General features: G+C 42.7%; 1 protein-coding gene across 25 annotated transcripts in view; it reads left to right on the forward strand.

Annotated features, from left to right (window-relative positions):
* The window catches only part of LOC124554963 (myosin heavy chain, muscle), a 48,561-nt gene extending 35,515 nt beyond the window's left edge, over positions 1 to 13,046 (forward strand). For 17 of the 25 annotated variants that reach the window (XM_047128693.1, XM_047128676.1, XM_047128692.1 and 14 more), the window contains exons 28-39: positions 473 to 726; positions 2,859 to 2,937; positions 3,859 to 4,104; positions 4,192 to 4,388; positions 4,522 to 4,871; positions 4,974 to 5,214; positions 6,813 to 6,954; positions 7,094 to 7,405; positions 8,260 to 8,427; positions 9,932 to 10,204; positions 10,346 to 10,498; positions 12,631 to 13,046. In XM_047128693.1, the coding sequence (XP_046984649.1) occupies positions 473 to 726; positions 2,859 to 2,937; positions 3,859 to 4,104; positions 4,192 to 4,388; positions 4,522 to 4,871; positions 4,974 to 5,214; positions 6,813 to 6,954; positions 7,094 to 7,405; positions 8,260 to 8,427; positions 9,932 to 10,204; positions 10,346 to 10,498; positions 12,631 to 12,714 (2,499 nt within the window). In that variant the 3' untranslated portion in view covers positions 12,715 to 13,046. Of the gene's footprint in view, positions 1 to 472; positions 727 to 2,601; positions 2,681 to 2,858; positions 2,938 to 3,858; positions 4,105 to 4,191; positions 4,389 to 4,521; positions 4,872 to 4,973; positions 5,215 to 6,812; positions 6,955 to 7,093; positions 7,406 to 8,259; positions 8,428 to 9,931; positions 10,205 to 10,345; positions 10,499 to 11,473; positions 11,528 to 12,630 lie in introns of all 25 variants that reach the window. The other 8 variants (XM_047128694.1, XM_047128686.1, XM_047128681.1 and 5 more) reach the window with 3 other exon arrangements.
* The last annotated feature ends 7,032 nt before the right edge of the window (positions 13,047 to 20,078 follow it).

A 20,078-nucleotide genomic window follows, 5' to 3' on the forward strand; every position in this document is an offset into this window, starting at 1 on the left:
TTACCCTGGTAGCAGCAGGACCATTTAATTTTCCACGCTGAAGACGAGATTCCAAGTTTCAGGAATCGTTTTACGCGTGCAATACCTCCCTGCAGTAGCTTACAGACGAGTTCTCTAGACATCTATGTAATACACTGGCATTAAAAGAATAATCGTGCAGAAAGATGTGCAGATACTTTTGACTTTCTCGGGGATCCGGAATATTCGAATTACGCGAATATGGGACGTGATGAGACTTTGTAAGTTTCATACCTCGTAGATAAGTCATACTCTGCCAGCAGTCTCCTATCGCATCGCTACCTTCCGCGATTTTTTTCATTTTTGAATTTTTTTAGCTGCCTCATACAACTAGAAACGACAACGTACCTTGATGTGCAAGTGTACTACCGCGTTGGTTACTATAATTTTGTTCTATCAATGGTTCCCGAGAGCCCGATCTGGCCCACGAAAAGTGCGTTTGTGGCGTGCGCAGGCTGAGAAGCAGCGCGCCGACCTGGCCCGCGAACTGGAGGAGCTGGGAGAACGCCTCGAGGAAGCCGGCGGTGCCACCTCCGCGCAGATCGAGCTCAACAAGAAGCGCGAAGCCGAGCTGAGCAAGCTGCGCCGCGACCTGGAGGAGGCCAACATCCAGCACGAGAGCACGCTCGCCAACCTGCGCAAGAAGCACAATGACGCCGTCGCCGAGATGGGAGAGCAGATCGACCAGCTCAACAAGCTCAAGGCCAAGTCAGTACACTCAGCTCATTCGTACATTTATCATTTCCCTACTTGGAAGTACAGCATCATTTACCATCTCACCTTAAGAGTACAAGATAATTCTCTAGAACAGTTTACTTGTAACTTGAATGAAATTTTCACTCTACAGCGGAGTGTGCGCTGGTATGAAACTTCCTGGCAGATTAAAACTGTGTGCCGGACCGAGACTCGAACTCGGGACCTTTGCCTTTCGCAGGCAAGTGCTCTCCCGACTGAGCTATCCAAGCACGACTCACGCCCCGTCCTCACAGCTTTAATTCCGCCAGTACCTCGTCTCCTACCTTCCAAACTTTACAGAAGCTCTCCTGCGAACCTTGCAGAACTAGTACTCCTGAAAGAAAGGATATTGCGGAGACATGGCTTAGCCACAGCCTGGACGAGGTACTGGCGGAATTAAAGCTGTGAGGACGGGGCGTGAGTCGTGCTTGGGTAGCTCAGTCGGTAGAGCACTTGCCCGCGAAAGGCAAAGGTCCCCAGTTCGAGTCTCGGTCCGGCACACAGTTTCAATCTGCCAGGAAGTTTCAGTTTACTTGTAACTTCAATATCTTGCTATTATTGACTAAATATGTGTAACATGTTCTTTCCTTTTACTCGGTTCTCCACAGTTTCTGGGGCTCGAAATGTAAATTTAATACTAGTTTTTTGTTCAGTGCCCTGTGATAAAAATTTTACATTCCTTCGGTGCTCAGAACTTTTTTATGATGATACACATCTGAAGTACACAAGCTGGGGATTATTACAATAAAAAAATTGCATCAGATATTGTTACATAGACAGGTAAATTGCATTTGCCATATATAAAGCTTTGTTATTATTATTTCAGAGTAGTACATTAAATTTGAAAATTAAGAAAAAAACACGCTTAAGAAATGTATTTTAACAGAACTCTGGAATACTTGTATTTCACCTTGAGAGTACAAGAGAACAATTCTCTAGAACAGTTTACTTGAAACTTCAATATCTTGACGCCGGCCAGTGTGGCCGTGCGGTTCTAGGCGCTTCAGTCTGGAACCGCGTCGCCGCTACGGTCGCAGGTTCGAATCCTGCCTTGGGCATGGATGTGTGTGATGTCCTTAGGTTGGTTAGGTTTAAGTAGTTCTAAGTTCTAGGGGACTGATGACCACAGATGTTACGTCCCATAGTACTCAGAACCATTTGATTTTTCAATATCTTGCTATCATTGAGTAAATATGTGTAACATGTTCTTTCCTTTTACTCGATTCTCCACAGTTTCTGGGGCTCGAAATGTAAATTTAATACTAGTTTTTTGTGCAGTACCCTATGATAAAAATTTTACATTCCTTCGGTGCTCAGAACTTTTTTATGATGATACACATCTGAAGTACACAAGCTGGGGATTATTACAATAAAAAATTTGCATCAGATATTGTTACATAGACAGGTAAATTGCATTTGCCATATACAAAGCTTTGTTTTTATTATTTCAGAGTAGTACATTAAATTTGAAAATTAAGAAAAAAACACGCTTAAGAAATGAATTTTAACAGAACTGTGGAATACTTGTGTTGTTACAAAGGAGGAAATTCCACGGGATGAGGGCTCATAGTTCTAGAAACATTTCGTGACAGGACTTCAAATGTTTTTCAGACTATAAGTTGGAAATACCCGTAATGTAAAAGTTAAAATTTTTAATTGGCATCAGTTTCAATATTCTTTGCAATTAGACAAGTATATGGGTACACATATTAAAAGAAAATTTGGATGTTCCTGTCTTAAAATTTCGTTGAGATTGCCTGTTAGAAAACAGCATAAAGTGGCCTTGTAATGGAGTATTGGAGGGAAATAGTGTAAGGAATGAGATGAAGATGACTTTTCAATCCACAGGGCTGAGCATGACCGCTCTGCAGCTATCAATGAGCTGAACAACGTGCGCGGCGCCATTGACGGCTTGGCCCGTGACAAGGTAAACCCCCTGCCTTCGCTGAGCCCAGCATGTCCCCTGTTCTGTTCTGTCCCCTTAGGAGCCCCTCCCGACCCGGCGGTGGGCGAGTGTCCCCGTGAATCGCGGACCCTCGCCCAGCCCCGAAAACTTTTCCCTAGCAGTGTGCTGACCTCTTCTTCTTGTTCTTAATGCTCCGCAGAGCCGAAAAGGACAAAGCTCAGTTCGCCTCAGAGCTGAACGACCTACGAGCGGGAGTCGACCACTTGTCCAACGAGAAGGTATCCAGTCAATGTCGGTTGGCTGAAAGCAAGCTATAACAAAAGGCTTCCATTGCTAATCGTTGCCGGCACAATTTCGCACGTTTCGTGCTTCTTTCCTTTGAGACGGCTGAAACTTTCAACTCTACTGCAGTAGCCCGTATTCTCTCTCAGAAGGGTTAAACAATTAATTTCACAGTATTATTTGTTACAATCCTTGTGTAAAAGCGAACTGCTTAAATGTATCAGAAAACAAAAGTTATTACAAAATTTTACGGCTACTGCCTCAAAGGAAATGTAAACACCGAAAAAGCGGCTGAAATTTGATTAATAAGCTAATTCCGCTAAATACTGAAAAAATAATGAACGACGCTCAAGTGGCTTTGCTATGATATGCAACAACATATGTGGTAACATCCTATCTAATACCTGTGTATTAAGCGACTCATTTGTTTGTTGTTGTGTCCTATTTCGTGTACGTGTTGTGTGGTCGTCACTAACATGTTTATAACCAGTTAAATATCCTTTATCTTTTACATGTTCCAGACACACCTCTACTTTATAGGAACAATATTACGATGTTTGTAACAAAAGCGTTTCGTAACAAATGCCGCAGTTAAAACACAAAGCCGTAATCTAAGTAACAAGAGTGTTTCATAACAATTGTTGCAGCTATAATTTAATAAAAATTTTATACAAAACTAAATATGTTCAATAACAAGGAGTTTCATGAGCGATAACATCTTGCTCACTCACAGCTGTTGGTTTACTCTAGGTGTCTTAACAGCATTTCTGTATGAAAGGTTGATACTGCTTTTTATTCGTCACAGTTTTACCGAAACTCTCAAGCGGCATTTTAATATGCTTAAAATCAATATAGCTTGATCAGTTAATATATGAAATCGGAAGCAGTAGAAACTCACCGTGTTCACATTTGCCCAGGCCGCCGCAGAGAAGGTTGCCAAGCAACTGCAGCACCAGCTCAACGAAGTCCAGGGCAAGCTGGACGAATCCAACCGCACGCTCAACGACTTCGATGCCGCCAAGAAGAAGCTGTCCATCGAGAACTCCGACCTCCTGCGACAGTTGGAGGAAGCCGAGTCGCAGGTGTCGCAGCTGAGCAAGCTCAAGATCTCGCTCACCACGCAGCTCGAGGACACCAAGCGTCTGGCGGACGAGGAATCTAGGGTCAGCACACTTACTAAATCGAGCAAAGAACCGGCCCTCTACTGACGAGCAGTCGATATTTACAAGAACTCCTTTTCTACTTTGCAGGAGCGCGCTACACTGCTGGGCAAGTTCCGCAACCTGGAGCACGACCTGGACAACGTACGCGAGCAGCTGGAAGAGGAAGCCGAAGCCAAGGCTGACATCCAGAGGCAGCTGTCCAAGGCCAACGCCGAGGCACAACTGTGGCGCTCCAAGTACGAGTCCGAAGGAGTGGCTCGCGCCGAAGAGCTCGAGGAAGCCAAGTAAGTACCTACAGCTGCTGCCACCGCCAGAAACTCTCCATTTTGAAACCAGCACACCTCGAGAGATATGATGTAAATACTACAACACATTCACATTACTGAGTAGCTAACCGTTGTACAACTATTTGTGCAGGCGTAAGCTGCAGGCCCGTCTTGCTGAGGCTGAGGAGACCATCGAGTCACTGAACCAGAAGGTCGTCGCTCTCGAGAAGACCAAGCAGCGTCTGTCCACTGAGGTCGAAGACCTGCAACTGGAGGTCGACCGCGCTACTGCCCTGGCCAACGCCGCCGAGAAGAAGCAGAAGGCCTTCGACAAGATCATTGGCGAATGGAAGCTCAAGGTCGATGACTTGGCTGCCGAGCTGGACGCCAGCCAGAAGGAATGCCGCAACTACTCGACCGAACTCTTCCGTCTCAAGGGAGCGTACGAGGAGGGCCAGGAGCAGCTGGAGGCAGTGCGTCGCGAGAACAAGAACTTGGCCGGTGAGTACCCCTGCAGGCGCCACCAGAATGCGGCACCGTCACCACCACTTTCAAAATCTCGTTACAATTCGTAACGCGAGCATTGTCTGTGCTTGCTTACAGACGAGGTGAAAGATCTGCTGGACCAGATCGGCGAGGGTGGCCGCAACATTCACGAGATCGAGAAGGCAAGGAAGCGACTGGAGGCCGAGAAGGACGAGCTGCAGGCAGCTCTGGAGGAGGCCGAAGCCGCCCTGGAGCAGGAGGAGAACAAGGTGCTGCGCTCGCAGCTGGAACTGTCGCAGGTGCGCCAGGAGATCGACCGCCGCATCCAGGAGAAGGAGGAAGAATTCGAGAACACAAGGTAATATTAGCAACACTTAGGCATATCGAATTTCCAAGCCCATTCCATTAAGGGCCGGCCGGAGTGGCCGTGCGGTTCTAGGCACTACAGTCTGGAGCCGAGCGACCGCTCCGGTCGCAGGTTCGAATCCTGCCTCGGGCATGGATGTGTGTGATGTCCTAGGTTAGTTAGGTTTAAGTAGTTCTAAGTTCTAGGGGACTGATGACCTCAGATGTTAAGTCCCATAGTGCTCAGAGCCATTTGAACCATTTTTGAACCATTAAGGGGCTAAGTATATATTCTTTAACAGTTTGGACTTCATTCTGCTGTATCCAGACAGAGCACTGCAAATTGTAAAAGTAATGCTACGCTATTAACACAGCTGCGGTAGAGCCTCGGGTGTATTGAATTAGCTATAGTGAAATAGAGCGTAACTGGACGCCAGAAAAAGGAAGTGATTATGACTCTTAGCTGAGGACGTCCAGGGTGGTTGTGAAAACAACAGGAATAGCAGAGATCGATCTAAGTAGAGCTACTTAGAGTCGTTTAGCAATGATAGATGGGAATGTGGGGGTGACTATGGCATCATTATAGATAAGATGAGGGGTTGAACTGAAAAAAACACACTGAGGATCTGCTGAAACGTTTGAGTTCAGCTACTTACGCTATTAGGATTATTGCAAATTTTTGCGATATACATCTGAGTAAATTAGCTTACCGCGCCCATTTTCATTCTCTGCTTTCGTATGGCATCATATTCTGGGGTAACTCATCATTGAGTTAAAGAGTGTTCATTGCAAAAAAAGCGTGTAATCAGAATAATTGCTGGAGCTCATCCAAGATCATCCTGCAGACACTTATTTAAAGAACTAGAAATCTTCACTGTAGCCTCACAATATATATATTCACTTATGAAATTTGTTATTAACAATTCGAACGAATTCAAAAGTAATAGCAGTGTACATGGCTACAACACTAGGAGAAAGGATGATCTTCACTACTCAAGGTTAAATCTAACTTTAGCTCAGAAGGGGGTAAATAATGCTGCCACAAAAGTCTTTGGTCACTTACCTAATAGTATCAAAAGCCTGACAGATAGCCGTATAGCATTTAAAAGGAAATAAAATGAATTTCTTAATGGCAACTCCTTCTACTCATTAGATGAATTTTTGGATATAGTAAGTGGGTGAGTGTCATGTAATATTTTGTCTAATGTAATATCTTGTATAAACACCTTTTATTAATCTGACACGTTCCACATCATTACGAAGTGTCGTATTCATGATCTATGGAACAAGTACTAATCTAATCTAAAGATAACAAGCCCACCCGAACTCAGTATGGCGGCATCCTATCTAAGAATGTCCCCTACGAATTCTCGGTAACAGACTGCTTACCGCCCGGCAGCACCCTTGGACGCCGCAAACTAGACTGTACTCCACTTTTTGCAGTGATCGAATATTCTCGCATTCAGCTACTATATACATATACTTCTGCTCTTTCTCGACAGAGCACTAGAAATGCCTTTGTTTACACCCCACTCTCTTATCCATAGACCACGTTTTTGGGAATCAGTGATCAGGTGTACTGAAAACTCAATGTTCGATGTTCTCCCACAGGAAGAACCACCAGCGTGCTCTCGACTCCATGCAAGCCAGCTTGGAGGCTGAAGCAAAGGGCAAGGCTGAAGCTCTGCGTATGAAGAAGAAGCTCGAGGCCGACATCAATGAGCTGGAGATTGCTCTGGACCACGCCAACAAGGTAATTATACCTCTTTTATCCAACGTCCCGACGCAGATGTCACTAATATCGAGTACTGCATCACAGAAATTGTTCAGGGAGCCATTGCATTAGCTACGGGCTCGAGCGCTAGTACATCGCTGCCTGTCCGTTTCCGCAGGCCAACGCTGAGGCGCAAAAGAACATCAAGAGATACCAGCAGCAGCTGAAGGACATCCAGACCGCCCTGGAGGAGGAGCAGCGAGCCCGCGACGACGCCAGGGAGCTGCTGGGCATCTCTGAGAGGCGCGCCAATGCGCTGCAGAACGAGCTGGAAGAGTCACGCACTCTGCTGGAGCAGGCCGACCGCGGCCGCCGACAGGCCGAACAGGAGCTCAGCGACGCGCACGAGCAGCTCAACGAGCTGTCTGCGCAGAACACCTCCATCTCCGCCGCCAAGCGCAAGCTCGAGTCCGAGCTGCAGACCCTGCACGTAAGTAGCACTGCCTACACAGATTAACTTGGCCAACCGGTCTTCAGTGGAATATTACATAAACAGTAAACTGCCTTCGCCTACAGATATCTCTCACCAAGAACTGTCGTTGTTTTCACCTTTATATTCACTACAGGGATGCACCCGCCAGGTTAGCCGAGAGCTGCTTCCTGGACTCGGGTAGGCGCGCAGGCCCCGGCTCGAATTCGCCCGGCAGCCGGTGTGCCGGCCAGCCTGTATGTGGTTTTTAGGCGGTTTTCCACATCCTACTCGGTGAATACCGGGCTGGTCCCCACGTCCCGCCTCAGTTACACGGCTGCCAAACATCTGAACACATTCGCACTATTCCATGGACTGCACTAGACACAGACAGTTGGGGTACACTAATTCCGTCCTGGGGGGTACAGGGTGGCGGCAAATCCGATTAACCTTGCCGACCCTGTGTCATTGCGGGAAAAAGGCACAAGCCAAAGAAAGAATTCACTACAGGGGTGTACTTCAGAACTAAGAAAGATTTCTACGGCCCTAACTTATTACTGTACTACTTGTTGGAACGACACACAGAGTAACGACACACACTGAATGCAATTCAGAATTTTGGTACGGGCATTTGACATCTAACTTATCCTGTCTTAGGCTATCGATCATCTCAGTTAACCAGAGACATCAGTTAAACTGTTTTCCGAGAAAAATATCCCCTAGATCTACACAGATATTTTGCCAACCAAGCAACTAGTCGTGAGGGTATATTCTTTTCTCGAATATCCTGTAAAATAGTGCATTAGTAAATCGTGAAACAGCTGAGTGACTTGTAAGAAATACGAAGCTACATTGACTGGATTTTTTGCTCGCAGTCTGACCTGGACGAGCTGCTGAACGAGGCCAAGAACTCCGAGGAGAAGGCGAAGAAGGCGATGGTGGACGCAGCGCGATTGGCTGACGAGCTCCGTGCCGAACAGGACCACGCGCAGACGCAGGAGAAGCTGAGGAAAGCCCTCGAGCAGCAGATCAAGGAACTCCAGGTACGAGTCGCAGGCTCTCGGGCCCACTGGTACCTGTTTGTCCGTCCAGCGGCAGCTCCAACCGCGTCTGCCTTCATAACTTCCTTGTACATAGCTTCAGTATTTTTGTGGACGTTTTCTGTTGCTCAAACAGAACTCCGTAAATATTGTCCCTATGTATCACTAGAGTTTCACGAGAAAGCTCTCAATTTTCTTTTCTTTTTTTTATACAGATATATAGAAAGCAGCTTCATTTTAGGCGTCAACTCCATTTCTCACCTCTCCGATTGTAAATAGCTCCGTTGTTGTTGTTGTGGTCTTCAGTCCTGAGACTGGTTTGATGCAGCTCTCCATGCTACTCTATCCTGTGCAAGCTTCTTCATCTCCCAGTACCTACTGCAGCCTATATCCTTCTGAATCTGCTTGTGTATTCATCTCTTGGTCTCCCTCTACGATTTTTACCCTCCACGCTGCCCTCCAGTACTAAATTGGTGATCCCTCGATGTCTCAGAACATGTCCTACCAACCGATCCCTTCTTCTAGTCAAGTTGTGCCACAAGCTCCTCTTCTCCCCAAATCTATTCAATACCTCCTCATTAGTTATGTGATCTACCCATCTAATCTTCAGCATTCTTCTGTAGCACCACATTTCGAAAGCATCTATTCTCTTCTTGTCCAAATTATTTATCGTCCACGTTTCACTTCCATACATGGCCACTCTCCATACAAATACTTTCAGAAACGACTTCCTGACATTTAAATCTATACTCGATGTTAACAAATTTTTCTTCTCAGAAACGCTTTCCTTGCCATTGCCAGTCTACATTTTATATCCTCTCTACTTCGACCATCATCAGTTATTTTGCTCCCCAAATAGCAAAACTCCTTCACTACTTTAAGTGTCTCATTTCCTAATCTAATTCCCTCAGCCTCACCCGACTTAATTCGACTACATTCCATTATCCTCGTTTTGCTTTTGTTGATTTTCATCTTATACCCTCCTTTCAAGACACTGTCCATTCCGTTCAACAAAGTTTTTATTTCTTCTCCATGGATTTTAATACCTACTCCGAACTTTTCTTTTGTTTCCTTTACTGCTTGCTCAATCTACAGATTGAATAACATCGGGGATAGGCTACAACCCTGTCTCACTCCCTTCCAAACCACTGCTCCCCTTTTATACCCCTCGACTCTTATAACTGCCATCTGGTTTCTGTACAGATTGTAAATAGCCTTTCGCTCCCTGTATTTTATCCCTGCCACCTTCAGAATCTGAAAGAGAGTATTCCAATCAACATTGTCAAAAGCTTTCTCTAAGTCTACAAATGCTAGAAACGTAGGTTTGCCTTTCCTTAATCTTTCTTCTAAGATAAGTCGTAGGGTCAGTATTGCCTCACGTGTTCCACGGAATCCAAACTGATCTTCCCTGAGGTTCGTTAAGGTAGTCAAATTTAAATTGTTCTCGTTCTCGACATTATAGAATTTTCCCGAGGAGACTAACAAAGGTTGTGGAACTCGTCTGCAGGTACGATTGGACGAAGCCGAGGCGAACGCTCTCAAGGGTGGCAAGAAGGCAATCCAGAAACTGGAACAGCGCGTACGGGAACTGGAGAACGAACTGGATGGCGAACAGAGGAGGCACGCGGACGCACAGAAGAACCTGCGCAAGAGCGAGCGCCGCATCAAGGAGCTCAGCTTCCAGGCAGAGGAGGACCGCAAGAACCACGAGCGCATGCAGGACCTGGTCGACAAGCTGCAGCAGAAGATCAAGACCTACAAGAGGCAGATAGAAGAAGCCGTAAGTAGCAAATTTGCACACCCTGTCAAATCTGTTTAGCCTCTCGCAACTGTCTCGAGCTTAATTTTAAACGAAAAGATTTTCTTATCCTGCAAACAGCTGTCCAAACGCAGGAGTATGAGACGGTGACGTGTGTTGCAGGAGGAGATTGCAGCCCTGAACTTGGCCAAATTCCGCAAGGCACAGCAGGAACTGGAGGAAGCGGAAGAGCGTGCAGACTTGGCTGAGCAGGCCATCGCTAAGTACCGTGCCAAGGGCCGCGGGGGCTCCGCCGCTCGTGCACTCAGCCCACCCGTGAGTACACTTCATTTCGTTAATCAGTGACTTCAGGGAGATTCGTCGCAATCTCAGATTGCATGCAGATGGTGCAGTTATTTACCTTATCCAGTAAGACTTCGATCAAAACATCGGCAGCGAGTACTTACACGGAAGTACTATAATTTAGTAGCCATACAGAGCGCACAGTGTGTGGTCTCGATGTAGCGTTCTCAACTCCCGAGTAGGGGGTCCTGGGTTCGTTTCCCATCGGGGTCATAGATTTTTTTTCCTGCCTCGAGATGACTGGGTGTTGTATCGTCTTCATCATCATCATTACGGTCGGAGAAAGGCAATGAGTAAAGGAGTATGGGACTCATCGTCATCACACATCTAGAAGCATAGAACTGTGGAAGCCGTCAGTCGTCAATCATACAGATTAAGTTGCAGATAAATAAAATGGCAGGCTTCGATTTACTGAAAGAATACTGCTCGAGTAATTGTGTGGGATCTATTTGAAATTGCACCGCAGGCAGTGGGGGGAAGTTTCGTCAGGAGCTCGACTGTAGGCATAGTCTTGGAAATTCTAAACTGATAGGCACTAGCAAACAGACCCGTAAAATCTCGTGGAAACTAACTTAGAGATTTTCGTAAACAGGTTCCTGCCCTCAAATCTACAAATAGGCTACTGAATTAGAAAATAGTTGTACGTTATGTTGTTCCTCGTGGAACCAAACTTGGCAGGAGAGAAAATGAAAGAACAGCTTTCAGTGGCAATAAAAGTAATAGTGGTAGCTTAAGTCATTACTAAATTATCGAAGATACAGTACTTCATAAATATTTCGTAGGATTGCATAATGTTTTAAGATAAAAAAATCTTGTATGCTCTTAAGACTACTTTAAACAAAATTTAAATCAACAGTAAACATCTCGTTTTATTTTTCATATTTAGTAATATAGAAAAAATGCAGTATTTTGGGAAGTGCTAGAATGGAGTTTGTTTTTGTTCTGCAGCCAGCGGCCAAGGGTCGCAAGATTCCTGGTGCCGAGTAAACGGTGGGCTACCTTGTAAGTGCTTGTACGCGCTCTTGTGTTGGTTGTGTGTCCTTCCTGAATGCTCGTGTCACACATCAGGCAAGCGGCCCTAGTGACATTCCCCAGGCTCAGCATGACTCCTCGTGTCTTCCCACAATACGCACGTGAGACGTGCATCATCCTTCTGCAAATATCTCAACACGAGTGAAAAATCTTATATTTTTTGCACTCACTGAGAAATTTCTCGCATACCTCAGACTCGGTATTGCTGCGGAGAGCTACGCAGTCGTTTTAATTGTGCCTTCCCCGTTCGCATGACCGGTATTGCCTGAAAATGGTTTACATAAAGCATGGCCTTCAAGGACACCTGAGACTTCGAGTTTGCTTGGAGAGCGACTATAGTTTTACGTGTGGTTTGAATGATTGCTTTGTACAGAAATGCTTAAAGTGGTGTTTTCCTAAACAGTACAGTGATACGTTGGAACAGAATGGCTTCAGTACAACTATATAAAATGTTCTCTCTTTTGGAATGGCATTGACCATTCACTCTCTTTAACTGACTCACTGGTTTCTCAGTTCTTTTTCGTCCCAGATGCCTGTTACTTTCAAATTACTGAAGCCAATAAAAAGTTTCCAAAAACACTATATTTTTACAGAGAATATTGCTCCACACTTATCCCTTCACGTAATGCCTATAACCTGACGACTTTTTGTAACAGTGTATGCTGTGGTGTGCAGTTTGTTGGTTCCTTATTTTGACATTCTTGGAAGCCGTTTCTGGGCTCCTGTTTTACACTTATGACCAAATATACAAAAGCACAAGAATGTGGTTCATTAATGGATGAAAGACATAAGATGTAAGGTCTTGCAGAGACTGATTGTGTATGAGAGTTTAAATAGCTGCAGTGTGTTAGTAGTTTTTTCTGCAGTAAAATACAGGAAGTTTACAAAATTAAATACATTGACATCTTAATCAAAGTCTTTCAAATAATCAACAGATTTGTGTATCACAACTCTGCTTTCTGGAGTGAAAGTTGCTCCCCTCAGTACAAGGAAAAAGCGTAAATGATGCTAGCATCAACTAATAAAATAGAAAGTTGTGTACGCAGTGCTGACGTAGATGTCTTATGTTGCAGCCACACCGGCCCGCCATCAGGCCGCAACTGGATGGCAACGCCTTCCCACCACGATTCGACCTCCATCCTGAAGGCGAATTCTAATGACCAGCATTTGGGAGTGCCATGCAGTTATATGATGGAAGCTTGAAAATATTTTATTTTATATTTTGTTTGTCAATAAATATATTTAAGCTATATATATGTATACTTGCTCGTATATGTATATGTATACTTATTCCATATTATCATCGTGTCACGTGGGATAAGTGAGATTGTCATACTAGTGAGCCAGACCTTTGCCAAAGAAGCAGACACGTTCAAATCAGCCCTAATTCTTCGTTCGATTCTGGTCCCTGGCTCAACTAACTTGTGTGACTGATCACTTAATGTACGTGGCTACTCAAGGAACCAATAAAGAACTAATTTTGCTATTCTGTGAGCATTATTATTTGTAGAAAAATTATCACTACCTGTACCCTTTATTGTAGCAACTTAACTTTGAAGAGTGTAAGACAAAAGTTATCTGTGCCAATATCAAAACTTATATTCACACTCAGTTGGTTTTTAGTAAAGTAAACATGCGAAGAAAGACAGAAGACTTCAGTAAATATAAATTCAAATACACACACAATGAAACTGAATCACAGTTAGCAATAAATGTAGAAAAATGTAAGTTAATGCAGATGAGTAGAAGAAACAAACCCATAACCTTCAAGTACAGTATTAGCAGTATGCTGCTTGACAAAGTCACATTGATTAAATATCTAGGCATAATGTTGCAAAGCAATTTGAAATGGAATGAGCATATAAGGATTGTAGTAGGAAAGGTGATTGGTCAACTTTGATTTATTGGGAGACTTTTAGGAAAGTGTGGTTTATCTGTGAGGGAGACAGCATGTAGGACACTAGTGCAACCCATTGCTGAGTTCCTTTTGAGTGTTTGTGATCTGTACCAGGAAGGATTAAAGAAAGACATTGAAGCATCACAGAGGCTAGCTGCTAGATTTGTTACCAGAAGGTTCAAACAACATGCAAGCATTATGGAGATGCTTCGGGAACTCAAATCGGAATTACTGGAGAGAATCAACATTTGAGGCTGACTACAGAATGATTCTTCTGCTGCCAACACACATTTTGTATAACGACCCTGTACTCTGTTTGTGAGAGGAACAGAAAAGGAAATGACTAGTAGTGGTACAAGGTACTCTCCACTGCACACCATAATGTGGCTTGTGGAGAATGTATGTAGCTGTAGATTTCAGCATAAATTTAGCCTTTTGTATGTTACAAATGACTTAACTATTCACAAAGGCATGTACAGTTATTACACTATGCCATGTGACCCTGTTGGAATGACGGAAGCTTCATACAAAGGACCAATCTGACCACTACTGCTGTTTCATTGTTTCTGCTGTGATGATCCACATCTCAGCATGGTACATGCATAGGCAACATACAGTGTATCACTGTATTCTGTGTCGGTAATACTGGATTTCAAGAAAATGACACACAACTATGTTCTTGCACTTTTCAGTAACTGGATGTTGTGGTGCAATGATTAAGACTTTGGCCTCATATTCATAAGATGTAACGATAAAATTCCTATCTGACTAATCTGACTCAGTTCTTCCGTAGTTTCTCTAAGGAGCATGAGAAAAATGCCAGAATAATTCCTTAAAAAGGACACAACTGACAAATTTCCCCATTCTAATCCAATACAAGACTGTGCTTCATCTCTGTTTAAACCAATAACAATGGTATGTTAAATTCCAACCTTACCTCTTACTTTCCATTGTTCAGTATCCATGAACAGGTGTTTCTTCACTTAAAACCATTTACTCCCTTACTTTGTGTTATTAATTATCTATATTCTGTAGCTGTGAACTTCACTTGCCACTGGATAATCTTTTAGGGTACACATAAGAAATGCCCCCCATAAGGAATATACAAAATATCTCATAGAAGGAGATCCATGAATTTAAAATCCATATACATTATACTGTTCAATACTCTTCTCACAAATTCTCAAATTTGTACCAGACAAAAAATCTGTATGAGAGTTGTCTTAATTCATGCTATGCAAGTTTTTAAATTTTACAGTCTGTACACACACACACATACACACACACACACACACACACACACACACGAGGAAATAGAGTGAACAGACTTGACCATCCAGTGCCAGAACATGCTGCTGAACACAACATTCTCTAGTCCAATGGCAGCTTCACAGCCAAGCCATCTGGATACTTTCCTCAGCACCAGCTTTTCTGAACTATGCAGGTGGGAGCTGGCCTTTTGACATGTCCTTTGCTGCTGTAATCCCTTGGCCTTAATCTCTGCTAATCCACTGCACCCACACCCTCTACCCAACAGTCTCCCCTTCCTCTGTCCAGTAACCCCTTCGCAAACCATGATTTCATGTAATCATGGTTGGGTGCTGCACCAACACCGGTGCCTGTGTGTCATATTCCTATCCTGTGCATCTGCTGCCTCCCTCAGAGCTGCCAGCTATGACTCCCCAACCCATTCTCCCACTTCCAGCCTCTTTCTGTCACAACCTACTTCATCTGACACTACCCCACACCCCACTCAACCTACCTAACTGCAATCCTAGCATTGTGTGTTCAGTTGACACAATGTAGCTGCAAACGTGTATGTGGGGGGGGCACGCACATGTGTGAGAGGATGGTAAGAGGTGGAGTGGTCCCTTTTACTCCTAAATTATTTAAATTGTACCATAACTCTGCTTGCCACATTTATTGATATCAATTGTCATATTGTTAACAACATTATTGTTATCATGCTACCTACTTTCATTTATTTATTTAGGTTCTGGGCAACCATTTGTGTCAAAGTCATGGACCATGTTACTACATATACAATTTAGAGAGGAGGGATTAAAAAAGAAGAAATTTGTAATAGTATACACGTGTGTGTAGTACAGCACCATGAAGGACTATATACATATAACTGTACTGGAAGTAAGTCTTTGAAACTGAAATTGACAATCTTTGAGGTTTCACTGCCATCTATAAGTCCTGCCCAAAGTCTGTTGATAATGAAACCTGCAGAGCAGTGTATAACAGTTACAGAAGATTTATTTCATTCTAAATTGTTTGTTTAACCCTTGGATGCATGAGCGTTCGGACTGACGTTAATGGGGGCCTCAGAAGCCCCCATTCAGATTTCCACAAATCTGATTATTCCCCAGCTTTGTTACATTATTTATTATGAAATCTTACTGTTATAAAACATGTCTGTAGGTAGTTTAGTTAGAAAAATATTAAAGAAAAGGTGTGGACAATAATTTCAGTAGAATAAGTTTTAATTTTATGATTACTAATTTTATTATTATTGTATACAATAACTTTTATTGATATTCAAATAAACTATGAATACTATACATTGGAGAGGTACAATGCAAATCAGTATGCATAAAGCATCCACATACAAAATAGAAAGAAAGAAAATGGCTAAGTTGCATATAAAATGGGCACTCCAAAATTGAGATACACAGCATATAAAGATTAGGCTGCCTGTCCCTAAGTTTTACACATTACTGGAAACAAGCTTCACAAACAAGCACACTATGTTCATTGCACATATTGTTAGAACATTTTGAACAACACTGAGCAGTTTTCCATTTCAGGTCATGTGGGCACAAAAAGCATTTTCTTCTGGGCCTTTTTCTTTGGTGGTTGATATCCATTTCCTGGCACCTTTTGCTGCCACATCTAGCCATTGCTTGTATGACATTTCTTTGCAAATTTCAAGTTTTGGCTCTGGCCTCCATACGTGAACAAATAATTTGTAGGGGCAAGTCTTTCAAGAAAAACCTCCTTTTATGTGATTTTCCATTGTGGTATTCAGGATCTTGTTTTGTGAATAAACAGAAAGCATGTATTGCTGCTACATCCATTACATTATCTCATAACACAAATGGCCATCTCCTTGTCTATCTTTTGCAAGTGTATGTACAAACCTTTCGATCAAGATAATCTAAAACAGATTTTGTTTTGTTATAAAATAGAATCATTTCTGGTGTCTTCTTTTTATGAATCTCATCAATTGTGGTGTCATGATGCATGGAACTTAGCAGCAGCACCACACTCTTGTTCTTCTTTGGTACGCAGCTCACAATAGTCAAATCATCTCTGAATCCAAATGTTGAAGATAAAACCTCTTGTGTCTTACATGGTTTCATTTCAGGTGGAATTTGTGGTTTGTTATGAAGAAGAGTGCCAACTCCTGTAATTTTATCCTTCAATATATTTTGAAACAGAGAAACTCCGGTAAAGTAGTTGTCCATTGTGAAGTTGGTTGAGCTCCCTCTGAGTGTCTTTGCCAGACCACATGAGATGCAATTATTAGCACAAGGGTGATCTAGAGGTTTTCCTGAGCACACTAGCCAATCTATAGCATATGATGTCAAAGAGTCACAGAGCCAGAATATCTTTATTCCATATTTTCCTGGTTTGCTGGAAAAAAACAGTAGGAATTTACAATGCCCTCTGAAAGACACTAGCTGTTCATCTATTATGCAGCTCTCTCCTGGATGAAACTTTTGCCTGCAGTTGCTTATGAATAGTTCCCACACATCGCAAAAAGCTGCCATATTATCGTCGTGGCTCCTAGATTGTGGAGGGCATCTATCATCGAACCTTATGGCTCTCTTTATTTCTTCAAACCTGTTTATAGAAAAAGTTGCCATATAAACAGGGTTGCCAGAAGAGTCATGAAATAATTCGCTTATAGGAACATCTCAGCTTCTGCCATGTTTGACCTTTTCTAGCTGCTGAGCATTGTACTTGTAGATTTGTGCAATTAACTATTTCATCCAGAATATTATTTGTGATGAAGTAACTCCAAGCATCTTTTGGTATTTGTGTGTGACTTCCCCTATTAGGACCTGGAAAAATTTTCATTATATTATGCATAAGTGTTCTGCTAGAAGGAGGCAGTGTTTTGCTCCACTGAGTCCCATCACACCCAATAAAAAAGTTTTCAGGCAGTTGTGTACTTGCTACATCATTTGAATTTGCTGGCGGCTGTCTGTTACTGTGCCAGATTTTTGTTGATAAGCTTACTTCATTTACATCAGAATATTCATTACTACTTTCTTCAGATACTGAGCTGTCTGACAAAGGTGTATATGGAGGATCAGTTTCATCTTAGGAAGTAATACTAGATTTACATTTGTCCAACCATTCAGAAATAATCATTGAAGCATTTGGATCATCTGTATTTACAGCAGAATTACGGTCTATCTTTCGAGATGTACAGCATGATTCCATACTGTAAGGAAAAAACGTCCCTTGATTAGAAAGAGAGTCCAAATAATTACATTGTCAAAGGAAGAGAGAAGAAAGGAAAACAGAGAGAATAACAAACACAATTACTTACATCAGTTATGAGAGCGACTTCTTTCACATTTAAGGTCAGCTTCTACAATGAGTAGTAAGTCCATTATTTTTGTTGCTGGATTCTGACCTGTGCAACAAATGCCAGTATAAAAATATCCCAGGTACCAACATTCATAAACTGGGAGAAAAGTGCTCACTCAAGCATTAGATTACATCAGGCCTGAACGGCCCCCTTCATGCATTATGCGCACAGCATTAAGAAAACACTTATTTCATAAAATATTTGCAACATTAAATACAACTTTATTGTGTTTCTTAATCATAAATTTATTATTAAGGATTAGATAATGTAAGGTTCAATTATATGTGATTTTAATATAATTAAATGGGTGATTAATTAACTCCCAGGCCTGCAAGGCCCCCATCATGCATCCAAGGGTTAACATAATGGATAGGTAAAATATCTACTCACCAAACAGCGGCAGGAAAACACACATATAAAAGGTAACAAAAGTTTGCAAGCTTTCAGAACCAGTGGCTGCTTCTTCTGGCAGAAGGATTGAAGAGGAAGGAAGAGGGGTGAAGGAAAAGGACTGGTCAGGTTTAGGAAAATGGGTAAAAATCAGAAAAGTCACCCAGAACTGCAGGTCAGGGGAGACTTATCAGATGGGATGGGAAGGAAAGATTAATTGTTGGGGATTGCAGATCATTCTGAGCATCTTTTTCTGGTCTGAGAATATCATTTATGAATATTGCTTCAAAACACGATACCATCAAGAGGAACACAGTTCAAATCCCGATCTGTCCATCCATGTTTACATTTCCTGTGGTTTCCCTACATTAATTAAAGTATCATCAGTATAATTATTTTAACATACATGACCAGTTAGTTCCCCTTTTAGTAATATTCAAATTTCTCTTCCATTTCTACTAATGACACCATCACTAACTAAAACCAATCTCTTCCCAAACAGACCATGAAGACCCAAAAGTACCAACCAGCCACCATGTCATCCTCAGCCCACAGGCGAATGACACCATCAACAGGATGTAAAATCCTAATCTTTGTTAAAACTTGATAAAATGTCAAGTGAAGATATACATGTGTGACAACTACTAGTCTAATATTTATTTATTGCAGTTCAGTGTCCCATTTGTGTTTATAATAACTGCCAGGTTCATCCACATATAGAACATATTCAGATGTATTGTTGCTGCACAGCAGCTCATCAGTTATATGTTCTGTGACAGCCTCTGCCGGTTACCCCATTGAGACTGATGAAGGCTGAGCATGACACACACAACTGAGGGGTTGTGCTGCAACTATAATAAATCTTACCAGAATGAGATTTTCACTCTGCAGCGGAGTGTGCGCTGATATGAAACTTCCTGGCAGATTAAAACTGTGTGCCCGACCGAGACTCGAACTCGGGACCTTTGCCTTTCGCGGGCAAGTGCTCTACCATATGAGCTACCGAAGCATGACTCACGCCCAGTACTCACAGCTTTACTTCTGCCAGTAGGCAAAGGTCCCGAGTTCGAGTCTCAGTCGGGCACACAGTTTTAATCTGCCAGGAAGTTTCATAATAAATATTATTAAATCCTGCCTAGTCATCAAAAATGGGGTGTCTAGGAAACTGCATTCAAACAAATCATATTAATGAATTTTATTACAAAATGAGCAATTATAATACTTAACTTTGTGTTACACAGATGTGTCGCAAGCAAAGGGTGATATGCAAAATAAGCAAAGTTCTTCAGTATGAACAATCCTAATACAAGTGAAGTAATACAGTTGATGCCTCTATTCAGGTTGCTAGTCTTGAAGCTTCTCTTTGACTGGGCCGCAACCAGTTGGGTGCAGCACTTATGTCCTCTTTGCATAGAGGCCGCGGCTGTCACATTGTCGTCCTGGAGAGGGGTTCTGTCAGCATGCAATTGGCTGACATCTTGTCACAGCCCTCTCTGTCCTATCTTTCTCAACTGGTGTGCCGGTATTTGACTTAATGCCATAACATATCTGAAAGTGTTCTAAAACTGAATGAAACCAGTGCTCTTTATAAACACAGATGTGATATGCACTGCAGTAACCTACCT

This window comes from Schistocerca americana, chromosome X (genome assembly GCF_021461395.2).
Source record: "Schistocerca americana isolate TAMUIC-IGC-003095 chromosome X, iqSchAmer2.1, whole genome shotgun sequence".
Classification (NCBI taxonomy): Eukaryota; Metazoa; Arthropoda; class Insecta; order Orthoptera; family Acrididae; genus Schistocerca; species Schistocerca americana.